Below are 23,056 nucleotides of genomic sequence, written 5' to 3' on the forward strand. Positions count from 1 at the left end.
TTAAAAATTGAATTTTTTTTCCTAATAAAAAGCTGAATACTGAGATTACCTGGCATGGTTAATACACAGTTTAAAAATAATTATTATTTTCTACTGTAGGTAATGATTTTACTTTTCCCCTTTGTGTTGTCATATTTTTCTCCTTCCTATCTCAGTTAAACACATAATTAGGAAATAATGTTAATATAGTAGCTTCTTTTTAATTATTTGTGCTCAATTATAAACTGAAAAAGTAGAGTCCCTTTTTATACTATTCCAAGAGGCAATATCTACTAAATGTATTTTTGAGAATTGAAAGAATATTCATGTGTGAATGCATACACATTATTACAAGCCTTTTTATTTTACGTTTTCATTTTTTTCTTAACTATGCATCATGCATCTCTCCATGTTAGTACATAAGGATTTACCACACTGTTTCAAATGATTGTAAAATATTAAAACTATAGATACATTGTAGTTACTTAATCAATACATGATTAAAATACACTGAGAATTTTAAAATGTAAATAGTATGCATATGTAAAATAAACATATTACATAAGTAGATGCACATACATATGGAAAACCAAAAGGAATTTTTTTTTTTTTTTAGGATTTTTAGTATTTTAATACAGTTCCAATCAGTGTGTCTGGTTCATTTCAGTTCCTTCACTGCCAAACCAGGGTCAGGGACTACAGTTTATCTGCCTTCTCTTTGTCAGTGATGACCAGGGTGTAAAGGTATCTGCTGCATCGAACTTTAAACTTTACATTGCCCTTATTTTTCTTGATCTTGAGAGATTTGGCATCCTTTCGTTGGGCTGTGGGCAGAAAGTCCTTGATTTCCTCAATTTTCCGAGGCATGGCGACGAGGCGAACTGGGAGCTGGCGCGGACCGGGACAGCGAGCAGCAAGCGGGGGAAAAAAAAAAGGAATTTTTACAATCATTTTGTGAAGTCTCTGTTTATGCACATACTTTTTGAATCCATGGAAGTTATTTTAATTGGATAAGTTTCTAAATATTAAATCATTTAAGGAAAATAAATATATTTTTAGAATTTTAATTAAATTTGCAAAATTGACCTTCACAAAGACTGAAACAGTTCATGTCATTTACCGTCAGTAGTGAGAAATTTTAATATTTTGGTAAGTGTGAGGCATTTTGTTGAATGTCAGACATGAATTTGTTAATAAAACAGACATAGGCTGGGCACAGTGGCTCATGTCTGTAATCTCAGCACATTAGGAGGCCAAGGTAGGAGGATCATTTAAGCCCAGGAGGTAGAGACTGCATTAAGTTATGATCATGCCCCTGCACTCCAGCCTGGATGACAGAGCAAGGCCCTGTCTCAAAAAACAAAACAAAACAAAACAACAATTAAAAAATAAAAAATAAAATAGGCACATAATGTATACTTAAGGGAAAGGCAGCTTTATAAAAATGTCAAAAATGTTGAAACAGTTACAATGGAAAAATATAAGTTATTGTTGAAATACGTTAAGAGTTCTGAAAAAAAAGATTCTGTGATGGATCTTAGGGAATCCAATTTAAGTCTCCCATTAATGTACTATGCTTTTGTTATTATTTTTTCCTTTATGTCCCGTGAAGTTCCCCTTAGAGTCATGCTCAGTTTGCTGGAATACCCTGAGAATGTGGGAAAATTATAAAATTTCTAAAACTTTGTAATTTCAGACCCACAAACATGAGTAGTAATGACCTTCAATAAATCAGTGAAATAGTATAGTAAAGTCAGAGATTAAGTAAACTGAGCTTAACTCCTGCCACAGTTAGAGAAGTGAACTTTATTTCTTTTGGTTATGTTTTTCTTCACATGGCAATATCATTTACAATTGCTCTTCCCATAACCATGAAAATATATCCCAATGATAGGTAAATGAACACAATCAGGGGCAATGCAACTTGTGCCTCAGTGCAGAGGTGCCCACACTCAGTGATCTCATATGAACAATCATTAAAATCAATTGGCACAATTGAGGAATGGATGTCCCTTAATCAGCAGTTTCAGATGAGAAGCCAATGATAACAGTAATGTGCTTGTCAGAAATGTGATAAGCACAAACTTATGAAAGATGTTATTTCTGAAAGATCAGTCATTATTTTAATTATTCTTTCACAGGATACAAATAAGCAAATTTTATATTAACAAAGAAATAAATGCTAAAATTTAAAATGGTAGCCCTTAGCAAGACCTACTGATTCAAATCTCAAGCATCTGTTTTTCAGTAGTTATTTTAATTTCTGTATTTTACCATTATATTTTGTCCAATTAACATTTAGCATTACTTTTGGGTCAGGAAGCTTTCAAAATCTTGGTCATGATGCAATGGCTAAAGTTTCTGGTGAACTTCTCAATATCAGTAACTAAGTTGTATAGCCCCAATTTAGACGTTTTGACAACGATGAATAATTCCAGTTTTTTCCAAGACAACCCTAGTCATACAAAAGGACAAATAAATGGGATTGCAGAATGTCATAGTTCGATGATGATAATAACATTAGCAAATATAATAATAACCAAATACAGTAACAACTGATATTTATTTATGATTGAAAAGGTCCAGAGTTTATGTGAAATATTGTTTTAATCAGGATAAAATAGGTTTATGTTACATTTGGATTACACACACACATGCGCACACAAGCACATACACACAGAAGCAAGTTCATTTCTAGCTTACATGAAATCCTCTATAGGTATCATGAATGTAGAAAGCAGCTGACCTTCATGGAGCTGTTCAATGGTCTGAGCTGCTGCAGTTTTGTCCTGCTGACAATGGCCACTCATGCCTCTGAAGGTGAAGAAACAGAGCATGGTGCACTAATGCCTACTGCTGTATACTTTCGTCTTGGAGAAGGCACTCTGAACTTCTGTTCTCAGCTCATTGGCTCTGCCATGTATATATGAGGAATGAAAGGAAGCAGGCATTATCTGAGGAGTGGCCATAAGCACTTGGTGTGAATTTAACGTTCGTAACAACCCTGCATAAGAAAAAGAAAGCTACCTCAATGAGTCAAGAAAGTTTACGATTAAAGACACTCAATTTCAGTTTCGTATCTTTTGTTGATGTCTTCACATTGAAAATGAGATTACTGCCACATATAAGTAATTAAAGAAGTATTATCCAGCAAGATCACTCATTTGAACTATGTAAATATATAAAACATATTTTTATGCCTAACTCTGAGCCTATTGAAATAGTTATAATAACAGAGCATTTAACACATACAGTAAATGACAGTTTTGATTAAATAATATTCAGTAGATACATATATATTATAGGCATATATATAACGAAATAACACAATATTTGAAATAATTAGTAAAAATTACCTACTGAATAGCAGTTTACAAAGTACTTTCAAACCATCCTTCGGTTGATGAAAAGCAGCTGAACACAGTGATTAATAGCACAGATCTTGGAGTCTGGATTGCTTGGGGTGCATTTGGTAAACACTTAATTCTGCGTTTCTATTCTGTCTGTAAAACATCAATGATAATACGACCTAGCTCGTAAGGCCATGTGCAAATTAAATGAATGAATACATATAATGTTCTTAGAACCATGCCTGGAATATAGCAAACATACAATAAATGCTATTTTTGTAGCTATTATGTAAATCTTCCAGTTGCTTCTAGGGAAGCTTCTAGTTGCTTCTAGTTAATATTATAAGATTGGCTCTTGTACTCATGAAGATATCCAGGCTCAGAAAGTGGTGTAATGAGCCCAAACATCACTTACTGTTCTACTTCCATGTCTAGAAGTAGAGGCAATAAGTAAAACTCAAGGACTAGCAACTTTCCAAACATTTCTCTATTCAAGTCGTAAAAATCAGCAAAATTTTCATGCATGTTTTTAGTGTTTAGGTGGTGATTGTCTGGGACCTGTGATTGCATATAAAAGGCTCATGATTGAATGAAAACTAGTTTTCCATTTTTCTAATACCTCACAGGAGTTTATTCACATAATTAAATTTATAATCTATGTACTGACAAGCTCATAATGTGTCTCAGTGTAAAAATCCTCATTCACATTCTTCTTACTGTTATATTCATTTTCTGGGTTCAGGCACAGGGGTGGAGTGTGAGGAGAGGCAGTTATATGCTTTAGTAAGAATAGAATATTTTCTTAGTCATACAGCTCTGGATGCAAAATATACTTCTGTCATTAACCAGCTGAACAACAATAGAAATGTCTTTTTAAAAGTTAGCCCTCCTCTGTAGAACAAAAATTAAAATAGCTTTCCCATATGTTATTGTAGGAATTAAAAGGTAGTTTAAGTTTCCTTTGGTCAACTTAAAAATGATTCAATGTATGCATCTTGTGTTGGAACACAGATTTTCATGAATTTATGGAATGAACAAGTAAAAGTCAAACTATAATTACCCATTAAGGGAAATAATCTACTACTGTTATTAAAACAATAGAATCTTAGGAGTGTTTTATGACTCTGGCATATCTTGTCCTTTGAATGAATTAATCTAAGGTCAGATAAAGGAAAAATAACATTTGGCTTTCTTTACTTTTTTAGTTAATGAACACAGAGGTTTCTTAAAACATCAGAGTAAATTTCAGCCAAAAAAGAGCAACTGGCTATTAGCTAATGCAATCTGCCCAATTGCAAACTAAAATGTCTACAGAAAATCAAAAATTATGGAAATGAAAAGAGACTGTGAAAACTAAGACTAATAAATAATTTAATTTAGATTTTGAAGTCTCCATTCACTAAAAGGCATTTAGCACCAAATTTCAAAAAATGCAGAAGCCTAATTAATATATCATTGTGGGGAGCAAGAAAATATTCTGTACTTCTCCCATTTCTAACCATGCTTGGGAGACAGAGACCTGTGTTTTTATTCATTCCACTGACAGAGATTCCCCTTTCAGATGTAATCTACCTACATCTCTTATATATTTCAGATAACAGTATGGCAAAAATATAATAGTTGAGGGTGCACTGAAAACTAAAAGTTATGAAATGTACCACATAAATATATACATCTACAATATGCTGCAAAAGTTAAAAAATAAAAATTATTTAAAAAGACAAAAAATAAAAATAAAAATTTGAAGTGATTAACAGTATTGTTTCTGAAATGAATTTCTTGGACAAGATACTATGTTTTGTCTATAAAATGTAATACTGTACTTACCTCATAGAATTGAATGATGGATGCATTAATTTTAGATTTCTTTAATTCCCAGAAATGTGAGAATGACTTAGTCTTCACAGATTAAAGGTACTTTTGCTGAATGTAGAATTCACAGTTGGTAGAGTTTAGTTTCAAAATTTTATGTGTTTTCTTTAATTGTCTTTCTATGTAATGTTGTACAGAAATCTGAGAAAGCCTAATTTTGGAAAAAAATAATAATTATTAGTTTTAAATTCCCTGATTTTTGTGAATTCAAAACTGATTAAGTAAAGAGATACAAATGATGTAATACTAAAAGTTCACACATTGTGTTTGGACAAATAAATTGGTACAAGTAGATGAAGGAAATTGTTAGTGTGGCTTCAAATCCTTAAACTTTCCCTTACCTTTGGATCCAAGGATTCCAATATGTGTAATTTATTACTAAATACTCAGGAAAACATAAACATATATGAAGAAAAATATGCTTTTGATTATGAAAGCCTGGAAATACACTTTTCATTGATAAAAAATAAATACAGCTGTCTAACAGAATAAAATGCAGCCACTAAAAACAATGACATACAGAAAGAAATAGGTACATGGAAAACAATTCTTAATATGTTAAAAACATTCTTAAAACAGTATTTGTAACATGATTCCATTTTTTTGCATGTTTTATTTTACTTTATTGAAAATTATAACGTGACATGTAAAATGTTTAAGGTAATTTTTCTAGGTATTGACCCTTAGTTTATCTATTTTCTTGTATTTCATTTCCTGTCTGATATTATTTTTGAGACTGGACTCACTTAAATAAAATAATTCAAGAAAAACAAAATCAACTTTTAAAATCTAATAGGGTGTTTCTGGATCTTTTGGGTTGTTTGTGGTATTGCTAGGCTGATAATTAATGCTCTCTAGATTTACAAAAAAAAAGGTATTTTTACTTATTTTCTTCTCTTTCTTTGAAACACCCTGTCCCCTAGCCCATAGAATTTTATACAGTTTCAAAGACATACTATTTGAGAACCTCTAAAGTAGCTGGCAAATAATATATTTTAAATAGACAAAAGCGATTTTTGTAAATGCAATAATCTTATATCTCATTTAGCATACTAAGTAGAGGGCTATTTTTGTGTATATGTGTGTGTATGCTGTGTGTGTGTTTGTTTTCCAGTCTGCTTTTAGAACATTGGCCTCTTCTTGTTTACACTAAACATAAACCACTTTTATCATTAAAATGACACGTTTTTAAAAATTAAATCACTGTTTTGTTCTTTGCCTAACATTATTCCCTCAACACCACAGATAATTTGTATATCAGCTAAAAAACGTGAAACTATAAAAACAAATTTCATGGTTTTTGCAGTTCTTGCCCTTTGAGAAAATATTGTTATCTTTCATAAATAAATGCAAGAGCTGTAATTTTCAGGAAGCATAATCACATGTTTAAGTTAAAGGTATGCCTTTTTACAACTTTTGACCTTTCTAATAGTCAAGGCAAGATATGTAATTGATGCTTATTCTTTAATGGCTCTAAAGGAATGAGTAAAAGTGACCTTTTGATAGCAGCTCTACTTAGTGATTGTGCCAAGCCTGCAATTGGCATAATAGATTTACAAAATGGGGCCCAGGTGTGTGAGTGTGTATGAATGTGTGTGGTCTTTAAATACCCATAAAGAAATTGAAATACTAACTCAACATAGGCTTTCTGCCAGCTGGTCCTAGACAAATAACATTCAGCTCTTTTATGGTTCACCTTCAGGTGACAGACATTTAGATTGCAAGTTTTCTGTTTTGTTTTGTTTTGTTTTGATTTTTAAATTTTTATTTAGCCACTGCATCAAATCTAGCAGTACAATGGGCTAACAACTGAGTAGTAAAATCAATTATATTGTGTTTCCCAGGCTTTTTTAGCACTTTTGCATTTATAATCTCATTTATTTCTTATATCATAGAAGATAGATATTAATATATGCATAATTTTTCACACAGAAAAAACAGACATTAACTTAATTCAGAGATGGATTTCAAGCTTAAATCTTGCATTTATACAGTTGTTTTCTTTTCATTACAACATCTATTTTTACAAAAACATGTATGACTCTTACAGAATATTGTATAAGGCCACAATTCTCCAGGATAAGAATATAATAAAATTTTCAGAGATGCTTATGAATTTTGCCTGGTTTACAAAATTATATTTTACTTCACTAGACTTATCTATTTGGTTAACCATTTATCAGACATATAATCACTCCACAATATGTCATGTTAGAGAGGCAAATAAAATTATATTTCCCTCAGTTTAGCTTCACAATTATTATAGATTAAAAGATACATATTTAAAAAGAAGAAATGAAGAAAGATAAAAGCCTTACAACTTCTTCACTTCTCAGTGTCTGACACAGAGGAGAAAACAAAAAAACAAAGGCAACTTTAGTTATTGCTCTGCTTTTGAAGAAAGTAAATAAGTCTGATGTTCTTTAAGCTGAAGTAGAGTGACAAATATATTAAATGAGTCTCTCAGAAGTCTGTAATTGTTTTTGTTTCTGAGAAAATCAGTTTCTCTTTAAGATCTATTAAAAATCACCTATCAGAGAAAATTCAAAACTAAAAAAAAATAGTGTATAAAAGTTAAAAATCACCTATAGAGGATGACTTCTGATTATAATATTGGAAGATCTTTCCTTCTATGAAAATCTAAAATATCTGGATAAAATAGTCTCATCAAGGAGCATTGTTTTCAAGGAAGCATGGAATAGTTGAATTTCAGTTCATTCATAGAGGAATGGAGAATGGCAATAGGTTATTGGGAGCAAATCTATGGTGTCAGTTCAGGTAAGCAGATAATATGGCTTGTTGAAAATTATCTGGGTTGAGGAGAGTCTGCTGACTGAGCTATTAGCAAAAGTGGAGGGCAAGTAGAAATGAAAAGAGTCTGAAAGAGTTTAAAATGTAGCAGTAATTTCCTCAATATGATCATTGTTCTTGCCCTAACAGGAAGAATTGAGAAAGCCATCAAAAGTTAAAGGTTTATTTAAATAATTGGCAAAATTGATAAATCTGTAACAAGACTTATCCAGGAAAAAAGAGAGAACAAATAAATTAACATTGGTGTTGATAGAAGAATGTCATCATATATTTACAGACTTTAAAAGACACCAAGAGAATAATATGAACAACTTTAGGCCAACACAGTCGACAGCACAGATGAAAGGGGCACATTTTTTAAAAATAACCAATCTACAAATCCGACACAAAATGAGGTAGACAACCTCACAAGCTCTATATCTGTTAAATAAATTGAAATAATAAATTTTAAAAGAAACCTCAAATGGTGAATATTATCAAACATTTTAGGAAAAAAAAATTGTACACAACTATTTTAGAAAATTGGCAGATGGAAAAATGTCCTAGCATGTTTAATCACCTACTGTAATCTTAATATTGTACCTTGCTGAGGACATTATAAAAATACAATTTATTAACTGATATAAACATAGTTGCCAAAACTTTTAAGAAAATTATCAAATTGATTTCTGCAATATTGTAAAAAGGAAAATAGATTATAACAAGAGGTGATTACCTCAGAAATGCAAAGTTGATTTGACATTTCAAAATCAACCCAGGTATTTCCTTACAGTCACAGAATATAATTGATAGAAATTATATGATCTCAATAGATGCAGAAAAATTATTTTACAAAATTATTATCCATTCATGATAAAAACCCCTCAGCAAAGTAGCAACAAAAGGGAACTTTCTCATACTAAGAAAGAGCATCTAGAGAAATCAACAATTATCTTCTACTTCATGGAACAATATGATTTCTTCCTAACGTCAGAAAAATGTCAAGCATATCTTCTGTCATAACTACTATTTAGCCTTTACTGGTGGTCTTTTCAACGCAATAAGGCAATAAAAATAAATAAATATTATAAATGGCATTAAGAAAGTGTAATTGATTTTATCAGTTGAACACGATTGTTTAAATAAAAATAAAAAGGAATCTACCCTAAGCCTACTAAATCGAAGAAGTGAAATCAACAAAGGTACATGAAAAAAGTTTAAATGAAAAAGCAAGTGCAATTCTATATATACATATATTAAAAAAACCTTAGAAATTGAATAAAACTTTCAGTGGCAATAGCAGAAAAATAACATAAAACACAAGAAATAGATTTAATAAAAGATGTGTAAAATATGCTTACTGATAAACACAAAGCATTAGTGAGAAAAAATTGTTATAATCTAAATAAATAGATATACAATGCTTCTAGTTGTTAGATGTAATGTCATAAAAATGTTGTTTCAGCCAAAGTGACCTATAGAATCAATGCAATTCTGATTAATATTCCAAATTTTTTTTGTAGAATTTCATCAAAATGATGTAAGACTTATACAGTGATATAAAATCTATGGATTTATCACAATTATCTTGACCAAGAAGAATAAATTTGGAAGACTCCATACTATCATATTTTAAGTTCTACTATACACCTATGATAATTAAAATGGTATGAAGTTTCTGCAAGATTAGACAAATAGTGAAACAGAGAGCAAAATTAGATATACATATATACAATAAATGATTATTTATAAAGGTGCCAATAAAAGCAAAGGTAATAGATATTCATACATTTTGCTAGAAAAACTGAACCTATAGGAACAAAAATAAACAATGTTGAGCTATATTTCATACCACATAAAGGTGACAGGGATGATTGTAAGTCTAAATGTTAAAGTGAAAACTGTATAGCTTCAAAAAGGAAACATAGAATACACTAATTACCATGATTAAAAAAAACAACATTTTTTTCAGACAGAACTCACAAACACTGAAAATAAAGTAAAATAAACTAATTGATTCCTCTTTTTATCAGAAGAATAGGCCAGCTTCAGATTTAGAGAAAATATTAATAATACATATATCTGACAAAAATCTTCATAAACAAAATACATAAAATAACTCCTGGCTGAGTGTGGTGGCTCATAACTGTAACCCTAGCACTTTGGGATGCCAAGATGCGTGTATTGCTTGAACCAAGGAGTTTGAGACTAGCCTGGGAAACACATCACGACCCCATCTCTACAAACAATACAAAAATTAGGCTGGCATGGTGGAACGTTCTGTAGTCCCAGCTACTCAGGAGGTTTAAGTGGAAGGATCACCTGAGCCAGTAGAAGTCGAAGCTACAGTGAGTGGTGATCATGCCACTGAACTTCAGCCTGGGTGACAGCGTGAGAATCTGTCTCAGAAACAAAAACTACAACAACAAAATAACAGCTCCAAATCCAATTTTTTAATAGGTAAAGTATAAAAATAATGTTGAAGAGACATTCCACAAAATAAGATATATGAATGGTTACCAAGGATTTGAAAAGCTACCCAATATCACTACTGATTAGTGAATAGCAACTAAGTCAATGTGAGAAATTACTAGAAACCTACTAGAATGGTGAAAACTAAACCAAATGTTGAGGAAGATACACAACAACTAGAACATTGCTAGGACAAAACTCATTGGTAATTGAGTGTAAGTTTATCATAGAGCTATCATATGACCTAGTAATTTAATGTCTTTCTTGACATTTATAGGACTATAAAACAAAATTGATTTCACTATGAGGAAGATTGTGACTCACTGTAAAGGGCTGTGAAAGGTAATCTTTGGGGTTTCGTTACACAAGTGTATTAGTTCGTTTCATGCTGCTAATAAACACATACCTGAGACTGGAAAGAAAAAGAGGTTTAATTGGACTTACAGTTCCACATGACTGGGGAGGCCTCAGAATCCTGGGGGCAGTGAAAGGCACTTCTTACCTGGTGGTGGCAAGAGAAAAAGAAGAATATGCAAAAGTGGAAATTCCTGATAAACCCATCAGATCTCGTAGACTTATTCACTGTGAAGAGAAAAGTATGGAAGAAACTGTTCCCTTGATTCAAATTATCTCCCACCAGGTCCCTCACACAACACCTGGGAATTATGGGAGTACAATTCAAGATGAGATTTGAATAGTGTCAGGGAGCGAAACCATATCATTCTGCACCTGGCTTCACGTCTTCACATTTCAAAATCAATCATGCCTTCCCAACAGTCCCACAAAGTCCAAAATTCCATAGTCCAAAGTCTCATCTGAGACAATGCAAGTCCCTTCTGCCTGAGCCTGTAAAATCAAAAGCAAGCTAGTTATTTCCTAGATACAATGGGGGTACAGGTATTGGGTAAATACAGCCATTACAAATGGGAGAAATTGGCCAAAACAAAGGGGCTACAGGCCCCATGCAAGTCTGAAATCCAGTGGGGCAGTCAAATCTTAAAGCTCAAAAATGATCTCCTTTGACTTCAGGTCTCACATCTAGGTCATGTTGATGCAAGAAGTGGGTTCCCATGGTCTTAGGCAGCTCTGCCTATGTTGCTTTTCAAGGTACAGCCTAACTCCTGGCTGCTTTCATGGACTGACGTTGAGAGTCTGTGGCTTTTCCAGGCACAAGGTACAAGCTGGCAGTATTTCTACCATTTTGGGGTCTGGAGGACGGTGGCCCTCTTCTCATAGCTCCACTAGGTGTTCCCCCGGTAGAGACAATGTGTGGTGGATCCAACCCCACATTTTCCTATTGCACTGCCCTAGCAGTGGTTCTCCATAAGAGCCCTGCCCCTGAAGCAAACTTCTGCCTGGGCATCCGGGCATTTCCATACATCTTCTGAAATCTAGTTGGAGGTTCCCAAACCTCAGTTCTTAACTTCTGTGCATTTGCAGGCTCAACACCACATGGAAGCTGCCAAGGCTTGAGGCTTGCACCCTCTGAAGCCATGTCCGGAGCTCTATGTTAGCCTCTTTCAGCCATGGCTGAGGCTGCTGGGATGCAGGGAACCAAGACCCTAGGCTGCACACAGCACAGGGACCCTGTGCCAGGACAACGAAACCAAATTCTCCTTCTATACCTCCATGCCTGTGATGGGAGGTGCTGGCACAAAGATCTCTGACATGCCCCTGAGACATTATCTTGGTGATTAATATTCTACTTGTTACTTATGCAAATTTCTACAGCTGACTTGAAAAAGTTCTCAGAAAATGGGATTTTCTTTTCTATCACATTATCAGGCTGCAAAATTTCCAACCTTTTATTCTCTTTTTCTCTTTTAAAACTGAATGTCTTTAACAGCACCCAAGTTACTTCTTGAATGCTTTGCTGCTTAGAAATTTCTTCTGTTAGATACCTTAAATCATCTCTCTCAAGTTCAACGTTCCATAAATCTCTGGGGAAAAATGCCTTCAGTCTCTTTGGTAAAACATAACAAGAGTCACCTTTGCTCCAGTTCCCAAAAAGTTCCTCATTTCCATCCGAGACCACCTCAGCCTGGATGTTATTGTCCACATCGATATCAGCATTTTAGTCAAAGCCGTTCAACAAATCTCTAGGAAGTTCCAAACTTTCCCACACTTTCCGGTCTTCTTCTGAGCCCTCCAAACTGCTACAACCTCCGCCTGTTACCCAGTTCCAAAGTTGCTTCCACATTTTCGGGTATCTACAGCAGCACTCCACTCTACTGGTACCAATTTACTGTATTAAACTGTTTTCATGCTGCTGATAAAGACATACCTGAGACTGGGGAAAAAATTAAAAAAAAGGTTTAATTGGACTTACAGTTCCACATTGCTGGGGAGGCCTCAGAATCACGGTGGGAGGCAAACAGTACTTTTTACATGGCAGCGGCAAGAGAAAATGATTAAGATGCAAAAGTGGAAACCTCTGATAAAACTGTCAGATCTCGGCCTAGTGTGGTGGCTCACGCCTGTAATCCCAGCACTTTGGGAGGCCAAGGCAGGCGGATCACGAGGTCAGGAGATCGAGACCATCCTGGCTAACATGGTGAAAACTTGTCTCTACTAAAAATACAAAAAGGTAGCTGGGCGTGGTGACGGGCACCTGTAGTCCCAGCTACTTGGGAGGCTGAGGCAGGAGAATGGCGTGAACCCAGGAGGCGGAGCTTGCAGTGAGCTTAGATCGTGCCACTTACTCCAGCCTGGGTGACAGAGCTAGACTCTGTCTCAAAAAAAAAAAAAAAAACAAATTGGTCACACCTGGCAGCAGGGAAGGGCAGCATCCCAGTAGATATTATAGAAAACACCTAAAACTGATGATCAGCAGCTTTCAAATAAGATCTCAGGAGTTGGGTGAGTGGGCTCAAGCATGTGCATTAAGAGGCAAAATGGCGGAGTTTAACTGGTATATGACCTTCCTCTAGAAATGCCACACTGGGAAGGGAAAAACGTCCCAAGTGAGCATGTGTAGAACTCCAGTAAACACAGCACATGATCCCCTCTCAAGTGCTCGCAGGCTACTACTCATGCAGACAGCCCACCCCAAGGGAAGAAACATGGGAAGAATGCAAGATCCAAGAAACACGTCAACTATACACGTCAACCAGTCAAACCATGCATTTGATCTCTTAGGTTGCCCACTTAGCCCTCTTCCAAGTGTACTTTACTTCCTTTCACTCCTGCTCTAAAGCTTTTTAGTAAGCTTTAACTTCTGCTCTAAAACTTGCCTTGGTGTCTTCTGCTTTATGCCCCTCAGTCGAATTCTTTCTTCCGGGGAAGCAAGAATTGAGGTTGCTGCAGACTCATATGGATTCATTGCCAGTAACTTGGGCACCTGCCACCAATAACATACCTAGTTTCCACATGGCTCAGGTACATTCCACAGTGGTAAGATACTTCTACACTTCACCTTCTTTGGCTGGAGGTGTTCAATGCCTGTATGCAGTTTTCTTCTGTCTTTTCACTCTCCTGCTTGCTAACCAACATTTAGAACAATTTCTCTTGGGAACAAGATGCTTGCTCCCACACCCACTGGCTGATCTCTCAGCTCACACTGATGGGTGGCTTGTAGGGGTGGGAAGGAGTTTGGGGTCTACTCCCAGTAGAACTGAGGCACTAATGGCCCTGATGGACAGAAGACTTGTGAGAATGGTAGTGCTAAAGCCTAAAACTGTGCTATGTCTGGGGTTTCCTCTGCTTTTTCAATTAAAATCGGCTTTCCCAAGAAACTTCACTGCTTATTTACCTGTCTTCTCTGTGTCTGTTCTATTAAGTTGGGGTGCAAAAGTAACTGCAGTCTTTGCCATTGAAAGTAATGGCAAAAACCACTGTTACTTTTGTACCAACATGATGAAATGGCCTTGGACACCAGCTGGACCATTTGCCTCATGGGCAAATTGCCCCTTTGCTTTCATTCCACATGACACGTGACTTATACATAGTCTCTGTTATTTGTGCACCTATGATTCTTACTGCACTTGCAGGCAGCAAAGACATGGGCTCCTTGTGGATATCCCTAAGATTAATACTTGTTTTTATCCTACCAGCTCAGATGATCTCCAACCCTTTCCCTGTCTGCTGGCAAATTGCCAGGCCAGTCACTAATTGTAACCTTGGTTCTGCCAGCTCCTTATGACTTACCATGTGGTTTTCATTCCTGTTCTGCCCCAGGGCCAAGTTTTCTGGTGGCCTTTAAAGCAGCTTCTCTGCTTGCATAGAGCCTCACTTTGACCCTTTAAGGTCCCACCTACTTCCTTTTCTTTGAGTTGGCACCCCTTTGGAAGGAGGGAAAATGTTTCCTTTGTAACCTGTGAGTTTTTACCCCAAGCTGCAAGTCTTTCAGAGGTTACTACATTACATCAAGAGGTTAAATAAACATTGCCTTCTTGAATGCAAGGGCTGCTGTCTGTGAGCACATGAAGGCTTTTCATGAGTATTCCTCTCACTTCCTCCTGTAGCCTCCCTTTCTCTAATTACTTCCATTGTCTCAATATGCATCAAAACCTTCAAGGTCGTATTTGAAGTGGGTGGAGAAGGAAGTCCAGCCCCTTGTGGCAGTTAGCTGAAAAACAGGCTTCTCATCTACTTAAAGAACATGGGAAATGGGAATATGACAAAAAAAAATCATTTTGTTGCTAAAATGCTTTAAGTAAGAGTCACTATAAAGTCATAGAGACAAAGATATAGGCCAGCCCAAGGCTGCAGGCACAAGAAACCCATAGGACAGAGGTGAAATGTTATGGTAGGTAGCTAGTCAGGCATGAGCAGGGCAGCAGAGCCTCCCCACCTGCTGCCACAGCCCACACCAGAATGTCAGGCAACTATAAGGTGATGGTCAGATGGTTGTTAACTGTCTCTTTAAAATAATAATTTGTCACAACCAGTGCCAGGGAAGGACAATCTTCCAATAGATAGAAAACAGAAGAGTCTGGTGATCAGCAACTTCCCGATAAGATCTCAGGAGTTGGGTGAGTGAGCTCAAGCATGCACATTAAAGGGAAGAAATGGCAAAGTTTAACTGGCACATGAACTTTCTCTAGAAATGCCCCACTGGTAAGAGAAGAATGCCTCAAATGAGCATGAGTACAACTCCAGTAAACACACTGTGCCTGCTCCTTCCTAAGTGCTAGCAGCCACTGATCATGGAGACAGCCAACCCATAAAGAAGAATCAGGGAAAAAGTAATGCAAGACCCCAGAAGTATGTCAACATATAACATCCCAAGTCAAAAGGTCAAACCATGCACTTGATCTCTTAAGTTGCCCACTTGGCCTTCTTCCAAATGTACTGTATTTCCTTTCACTCCTGCTCTAAAGCTTTTTCATAAACTTTCACTCCTGCTTTAAAACTTGTCTCGGTGTCTTCTTCTGTCTTACGCACTTCAGTCAAATTCTTTCTTCTGAGGAGACAAGAATTGAGGTTGCTGGAGACCGGTCTGGATTCTCCACCGCTAACAAGAGCAATAGGATATACCATATAGCCTAGGTGTGTAGTAGCCTACACCATCTAGGTTTGTGTAAGTACATTCTATGATGTTTGTACAATGAAAACTGATATGGTTTGGCTGTGTCCCCACCCAAATCTCATCTTGAATTCCCACATGTTGTTGGAGGGATCCGGTGGGAGGTAATTGAACCATGGGGGCAAGTCTTTTCCATACTGTTCTCATGATAGTGAATAAGTCTCATGATATCTGATGGTTTTAAAAAGCGGAGTTTCCCTTCACAAGCTCTCTTCTCTTGTCTGCTGCCATGTTGAGATGCGCCTTTCACCTTCCATCATGATTGTGAGGCCTCCCCAGGATGTGGGACTGTAAGTCCACCAAACCTCTTTCTTTTGTAAATTGTCCAGTCTTGGCTATGTCTCTATCAGCAGGATGAAAACAAACTAATACAACAACATTGCCTAATAATACATTTCTCAAAATGTATGTCTTCCACTTACATGACTGATTTTATTTTATGTTTATTGCTTTTCCTAGTATTTTAGGGAGCACATCATTATATATTAATGCAAAGCTGATTTTCACAGGAAGTTAGTACTGTAATGTAATCATGCATTTACTTTAAATACCAAAAGATAATTTTGTCATTTAGGTATGTTCTTTGTCTTGTAGGAATAAAGTCTAATCAAGATGTGTAAGTGAACCCAGAAATTGATTTAGCAAGAAAAATGTAGAATTAAAATATGTAAAAGGCTTGAAGTCATGTATAACAATGAATTCACAGTTGGAACTCTTCAAGGCATTGATATTTCCTGCACCCACCTCTCATAATCTTCTCCTGGATTTCCACACGGTCAGCTTTCTCTTTTCCTCCACTCTCTTTCCTCCTTCTCTCTAGTATATATGTATGTCTACCTATGTATGTCTACATGTGACAGGGTGTGTGTGCACCTTTGTGTTTATGTATGTATATGCATATGTTTATCATAACTTTAGTAAATATAAGCTTTTTGAAGTCAGAGATTTTATCCTAATTATGAGACGTAGTCTTATAAAGGGACATTATCACAATGTCTGGGACGTTGACTCTGTATTAAGTTTGGTGTTTGTAATTTTTGTATTTGATTGATTGTGTGTGTGTATTTAACAGGGAGATGGATAGAGCTGGAGGGTATTATCCTTAGGAAACTAACACAGGAGCAGAAAGCCAAATACCATATATTCTTCCTTTTAAGTGGCAGCTAAATAGCTAAATGATGAACACATGGACACATAGAGGGGCAGACACACCCTGGGGCCTATAGGATGATGGAGGGTGGGAGGAGGGAGAGAATCAGGAAAAATATCTATGGGTACTAGATTGAATACCTGGATGATAAAATAATCAGTACAACACACCCCCATGACACAAGTTTACCTAAGTAACAAACCTCCACATGTACCCCTGAACTTAAAATAAAAGTTAAAAAAAAAACACAAAAAACCCTTGTAACACCTACAGAAATACAGAAGGACAAATGTAGAATACATTATACAAACAGAATTTCAGATTCCAGTTCCAAGTCAGATCACCACCAGCTGGAATACCCTGGACAAATTCACCCATTCTTTGCAACAGAATGTACACATGGCTTAATGAAATGTACTGGACAATATCTTATGTTAAATAATTTTTGTTTGTTTTGTTTTTTAAATAAACATTTACAATTTTGCTAAAAGTAGATTTTAAATGCTCTTGCCACAAAAATAAAATGCATTAACTATGTGAGCTGATAAATATGTTTATTTGCTTGATGCCAGTAACCATTTTGCTATGGATATATATATCAAATAAATTTTGTTTTAAAAATATTATTTAATCATACTGTATTGTATACTTTGATGAGAGTCAATTTTAAATGTTTTCCCATCCTCCAAAATGGTAACTATGTGAGGTGATGGATATGTTAATTAGCTGGATTATGGTAATCATTTCACAATGTATACATATATCAAAATATCACATTGTATGCCTTAAATATATGCCATTTTCATTTGTCAGTTGTGTCTTGATAGAACTGGGAAAATGAAAAAAAGACACCACTCTCTAAGTGAAAGCAGGGCTGATTTATATGTTTCCAAATTGTTTCATTTTGAAAATTCTATATTTTATATTTAAGTGTCATGGGCAACTGCCCAGCTGGCCAGTCCTTAATTTGACTCTTACCATATGTAACAAGATATATTCATGTTGGAGAATATATAGGGAATTATTTTCTCCTGTTTTATTCTCCCATCTTTTCTCTCATTACATCTTTTTACTTCAGGGCTTTTTAAAAACATAGTTATGGCACTTATACTACTAGTGATATTTTCATACTAATTATAGCAATATGTGAGCAGTTTTCAGGACCAAATAAAACATGTCTCCAGACTTGATTTTGATCTCATATTTCAAATTGAACTTCACGTTTCTTTTAGATATTTGTAAATATATCACTTCAATTGCAAGGTTGATGTTGGTGGTGCTTTAGTTTATTTAGCATATACTTATCATGATATCAGCTATCAGTATCGGTTAGTAGATCTGTCTCCATCCCATTGTTTGTGTTTTAGAGATGATATTTTTATTTTTATATTTTCAATTTCCTTTTTACTCTATTTTGAAATTAATTTCAATTCATATTACAGAAGGGTTATTAAAAATTGTAAAGAAAAATTTCCAGGTTCTGTCAATTATATGTAGATTACATGAATTGCAGCTTACTAATGGAGTAAGTCTTAAACATCACCTCTTTTATTCTAAATATGAGTATAATTGAGTAGAGGAACTACACTGACATATCCCTGCCACAAATAAATGAGAGAAATTGACATTAAAATTTGTAAGTAAGATGCACAACTTTGACAGTTTTCAGGATTTCATGAAAACATGCTATACACATAGACACATTAGCATGTTTGGTTTCCATTTAAAATCAATCTGTTACTATCAATTTGAAAATCAGCTGAGTGAAACAACTTTTAATATGAAGAAGCTGCTCTTGCATCAGATTCTGGAAGTTACACAGAACATTGCTCTAAATCAGAGGTTGGCAAAATTTTTCTGTATATTAAATAGTTTAGTTTTATTGGGCATATAGACTGTGTTGCAATTAGTTAAGTTTTCTGTTATATCAAAAAAGTAGCTTTAGACAATACATAAACAAATGATGATAACTATGTTCCAATAGAGCTTAATTTACAAAAACAGGTGGAGAGTTAGATTTTACCTACAAGCTATAGTTTACAAACTTCTGCTTTAGATGAAGCAATGGAAGAGAAGAAACAAATTATAGGAAGCTTTTAACTTATATAAATATTAATTTGTTAAAATTATAAAGTATTAAAATACTGATATAGTTTATAACACATAATGGAGATAATTATTTTTATAATAGGTATAAATGTCACAGTTATGTTAATGAAACAGTACTCGAGGGCTATGATATTGTTTGGCTGTGTCCCCTCTCAAATCTCATCTTGAATTGTAACTCCCACAATTCCCACATGTTGTGGGAGAAACCCAGTGGGAGGTAGCTGAATCATGGAAGCAGGTTTTTCCTGTGCTGTTCTCAGGATAGTAAATAAGTATCACGAGATTTGACAGTATTAAAAACGTGAGTTTTCCTGCACAAGCTCTCTTCTCTTGTCTTCCACCATGTGAGTCATGCCTTCACCTTCTTCCATGATTGTGAGGCCTCCCCAGCCATGTGGAACTGTAAGTCCATTGAATCTCTTTCTTTTGTAATTGCCCAGTCTTGGGTATGTCTTTATCAGCAGCATGAAAACAGACTAAACTGATGTCAGGAATGAGGTGCTGCTGAAAAGACACCTAAAAATGTGGGAGTAACTTTGGAACTAGGTAATAGGCAGAGGTTGGAACAGTTTGGAGGGCTCAGAAAAAGACAGGAAAATGTGGGAAAGTTTCAAACTTCCTAGAGTCTTGTGAATGACTTTGCCCAAAATGCTGATAATGATATGGACAATGAAATCCAGGCTAAGTTGGTTTCAGATGAAGATGAGGAACTTGTTGGGAAGTGGAGCAAAGGTGACTCTTGTTATGTTTTACAAAAATACTGGTGGCATTTTGCCCCTGCCATAGAGAATTGTGGAACTTTGAACTTGAGAGAGATGATTTAGGGTATCTGAAGGAAGAAATTTCTAAGCAAAAAAGCATTCAAGAGGTTACTTGGGTGCTGTTAAAGGTTTTAAAAGAGAAACAGACCATAAAATATTGGAAAATTTATAGCCTGACAATGTGGCAGAAAAGAAAATCCCATTTTCTGAGAAGAAATTCAAGGTGACTGCAGAAATTTACATAAGTAACAAGGAGCAGAATATTAATCACCAAGACAATGGAGAAAATGTCTCCAGGCATGTCAGAGACCTTTATGGCAGCCCGTCCCATCATAGGCCTGAAGGTTTAGAAGGAAAAAGTTGTTTTGTGGGCTGAGTCCAGAGTCCCTGTGCTGTGTGCAGCCTAGGGACTTGTGTCCTGCATCCCAGCAGCTTCAGCCACGGCTTAAAGGGGCCAATGTAGAGCTCAGGCCATGGCTTCAGAGGGTGGAAGCCTCAGGCCTTGGCAGCTTCCACGTAGTGTTGAGACTGCGAGGGCACAGAAGTCAAGAATTGAGGTTTGGAAACCTCTACCTAGATTTCAGAAGATGAATGGAAATGCCTGGATGCCCAGGCTAAAGTTTGCTGCAGGGGCAGGGATCTCATGGAGAACATCTGCTATGGCAGTGAAAAAGGGAACTATGGGGTTGGAATCCCCACACAGAGTCCTTACTGGGAAACCACCTTGTGGAGCTATGAGAAGAGGGCCTCCGTCCTCCAGATCCCAGAATGGTAGATGCACTGCCAGCTTGTACCATGTCCCTGGAAAAGCCACAGACACTCAATGCCAGCCCATGAAAGCATCCGGGAGGGAGGCTGTACCCTGCAAAGCCACAGGGGCGGAGCTGTCCAAGACCATGGGAACTTACCTCTTGCATCAGTGTTATTGAATGTGAGACATGGAGTCAAAGCAGATAATTTTGGAGCTTTAAAATTTGCCTGCCCTGCTGGATATCAGACCTCCATTGGGTCCATAGCCCCTTTGTTTTGGGGATGGCTGTATTTACCCAATACCTGTACCCCCATTGTATCTACGAAGTAACTAACTTGCTTTAAATTTTACAGGCTCAGAGGTGGAAGAGACTTGCCTTGTCTCAGATGTGACTTTGGACTGTGGACTTTTGAGTTAATGCTGAAATAAGTTAAGCATTAATGTCTTCCCGTTAATGGTTTTGAAATGTGAGGACATGAGATTTGGGAGGGGAAGACATTAATGGTTTTGAAATGTGAGGACATGAGATTTGGGAGGGCCCAAGGCAGAATGACATGGTTTGGCTGTGCCCCCACCCAAATCTCATCTTGAATTGTATCTTCCATAATTCCCGTATGTCATGTGGGAGCTAACTGAATCATGGGGATGGGTCTTTTCTGTGCTGTTCTCATGATAGTAAATTAGTCTCACAAGATCTGATGTTTTTAAAAATGAGAGTTTCCCTGCACAAGCTCTCTTCTCTTGTCTGCCACCATGTGAGACATGCCTTTTACCTTCTGCCATGATTATGGGGCCTCCCCAGGTATGTACAACCATAAGTTCATTAAACCTCCTTCTTTTGTAAATTGCCCAGTTTCGGGTATGTCTTTATCAGCAGAGTGAAAATGGACTAATACAGGCTGTAATCAGAAATGGTTTTATGTTGTACTATCATTATCCTCTTACTTTTTTTGTCAGATAAAATTGCAATCTTAATTAATTAATAATATGTCAAATCTAATATAATTATAAGGCCTTTAGACTTTACTTTAAGTTGTAGCTGCCATCCTTGCTTAGCTTGGACTGGAAGCAGGTTGGTCTTCTGTAGAACAAAAGAATGTGCCCAACTCCCACACAGTGGACTCATGATTTCCATACCATCCAGCTATGCTAAATAGAGAGCAAGGTGAGAAAGTGGGCAGAAAAGTTCTTACTTGACTAATATTCTCATGAGGTAGCATTAAGTTCTTTGGGTATGAGAGGTATTTAATCTATTTTTTTTTTTTTCTGTAGGGAAGAAATAGAAATCTAACCTGTCAGCTGGAGATTTCAAATGTGACGTTCCTGTGAAGCGTGGAAGAGAATACTGTATCCACAATTTTGTTGATTACCTCTGTTTTCTAAGCCTTTTGGCATCAGAGGTTGACTTTCATTCTGGTGAGGTATATCCCCCATTCTAGGTGATGACCATACCCTGAACCCCTGGTCCATATCTGGTCCATGGGAATCACTTATTTTTTTTCTGACATACTTTGGGAGATCAGACCAATCCCCACACACCCACCTCTACCTGGCCCCACAGTTAAGTCAGGCTGACCAACTCTTACTTTCTAGACTCTAGACCATGTGAAACACACAGTCTCTTATTCCCTCTAATATGAAGAGATCATTTAAAACTTCTCCAAGTTGGAGGAGGTCTCATTACAGCATCACTTTTTGCACTTGGGAAAAGGAGGAAACATCAACAACTTCGAAAATATTAAAATATTCTCTTTCCTTGCCAACAAATTCCAATTCACTATAGTTTTTTGGCAGTAAAATTGAAGAGCTTTGAAATTAGCTTGATTACATCCTTTATAAATTTTACATCCTGACTTTTCTGCTCACCTTGGATTGTGGCACTTATTGCTTTGGTGACCCAGGCACAGGGCTGAGCCTTTGAAAGGTAGTGAAATCTGTGCACAGCAAAACTTTAGAGTCTGCGAATGACACTACTTGGGCTGCTGTGGATGGCAAGGCTTATATACCAGAAATGAAATCGGAAAAGTTGTGTTTTTTTTTTTTGAGATGGAGTCTCGCTCTGTTGCCCAGGCTGGAGTGCAGTAGTACAATCTTCGCTCACTGCAAGCTCAGCCTCCCAGGTTCATGCCATTCTCCTGCCTCAGCCTCCCAAGTAGCTGAGACTACAGGTGCCCACCACCACGCCTGGCTAATTTTTTGTATTTTTAGTAGAGATGGGGTTTCACCGTATTAGCCAGGATGGTCTCCATCTCCTGACCTTGTGATCCACCCACCTCGGCCTCCCAAAGTGCTGGG

General features: G+C 36.3%; 1 protein-coding gene across 1 annotated transcript; it reads right to left on the reverse strand.

The window, feature by feature from the left end:
- Nucleotides 1-578: 578 nt before the first annotated feature.
- Nucleotides 579-852, reverse strand: LOC100448848 (large ribosomal subunit protein eL38-like). Its single transcript, XM_054547997.2, has one exon. It carries the CDS (start codon nt 844-846, stop codon nt 676-678), a length of 171 nt encoding a protein of 56 aa, XP_054403972.1. The 5' UTR covers nt 847-852; the 3' UTR covers nt 579-675.
- Between the last annotated feature and the right edge of the window lie 22,204 nt (nt 853-23,056).

This window comes from Pongo abelii, chromosome 12, assembly GCF_028885655.2.
Source record: "Pongo abelii isolate AG06213 chromosome 12, NHGRI_mPonAbe1-v2.0_pri, whole genome shotgun sequence".
NCBI lineage: Eukaryota > Metazoa > Chordata > Mammalia > Primates > Hominidae > Pongo > Pongo abelii.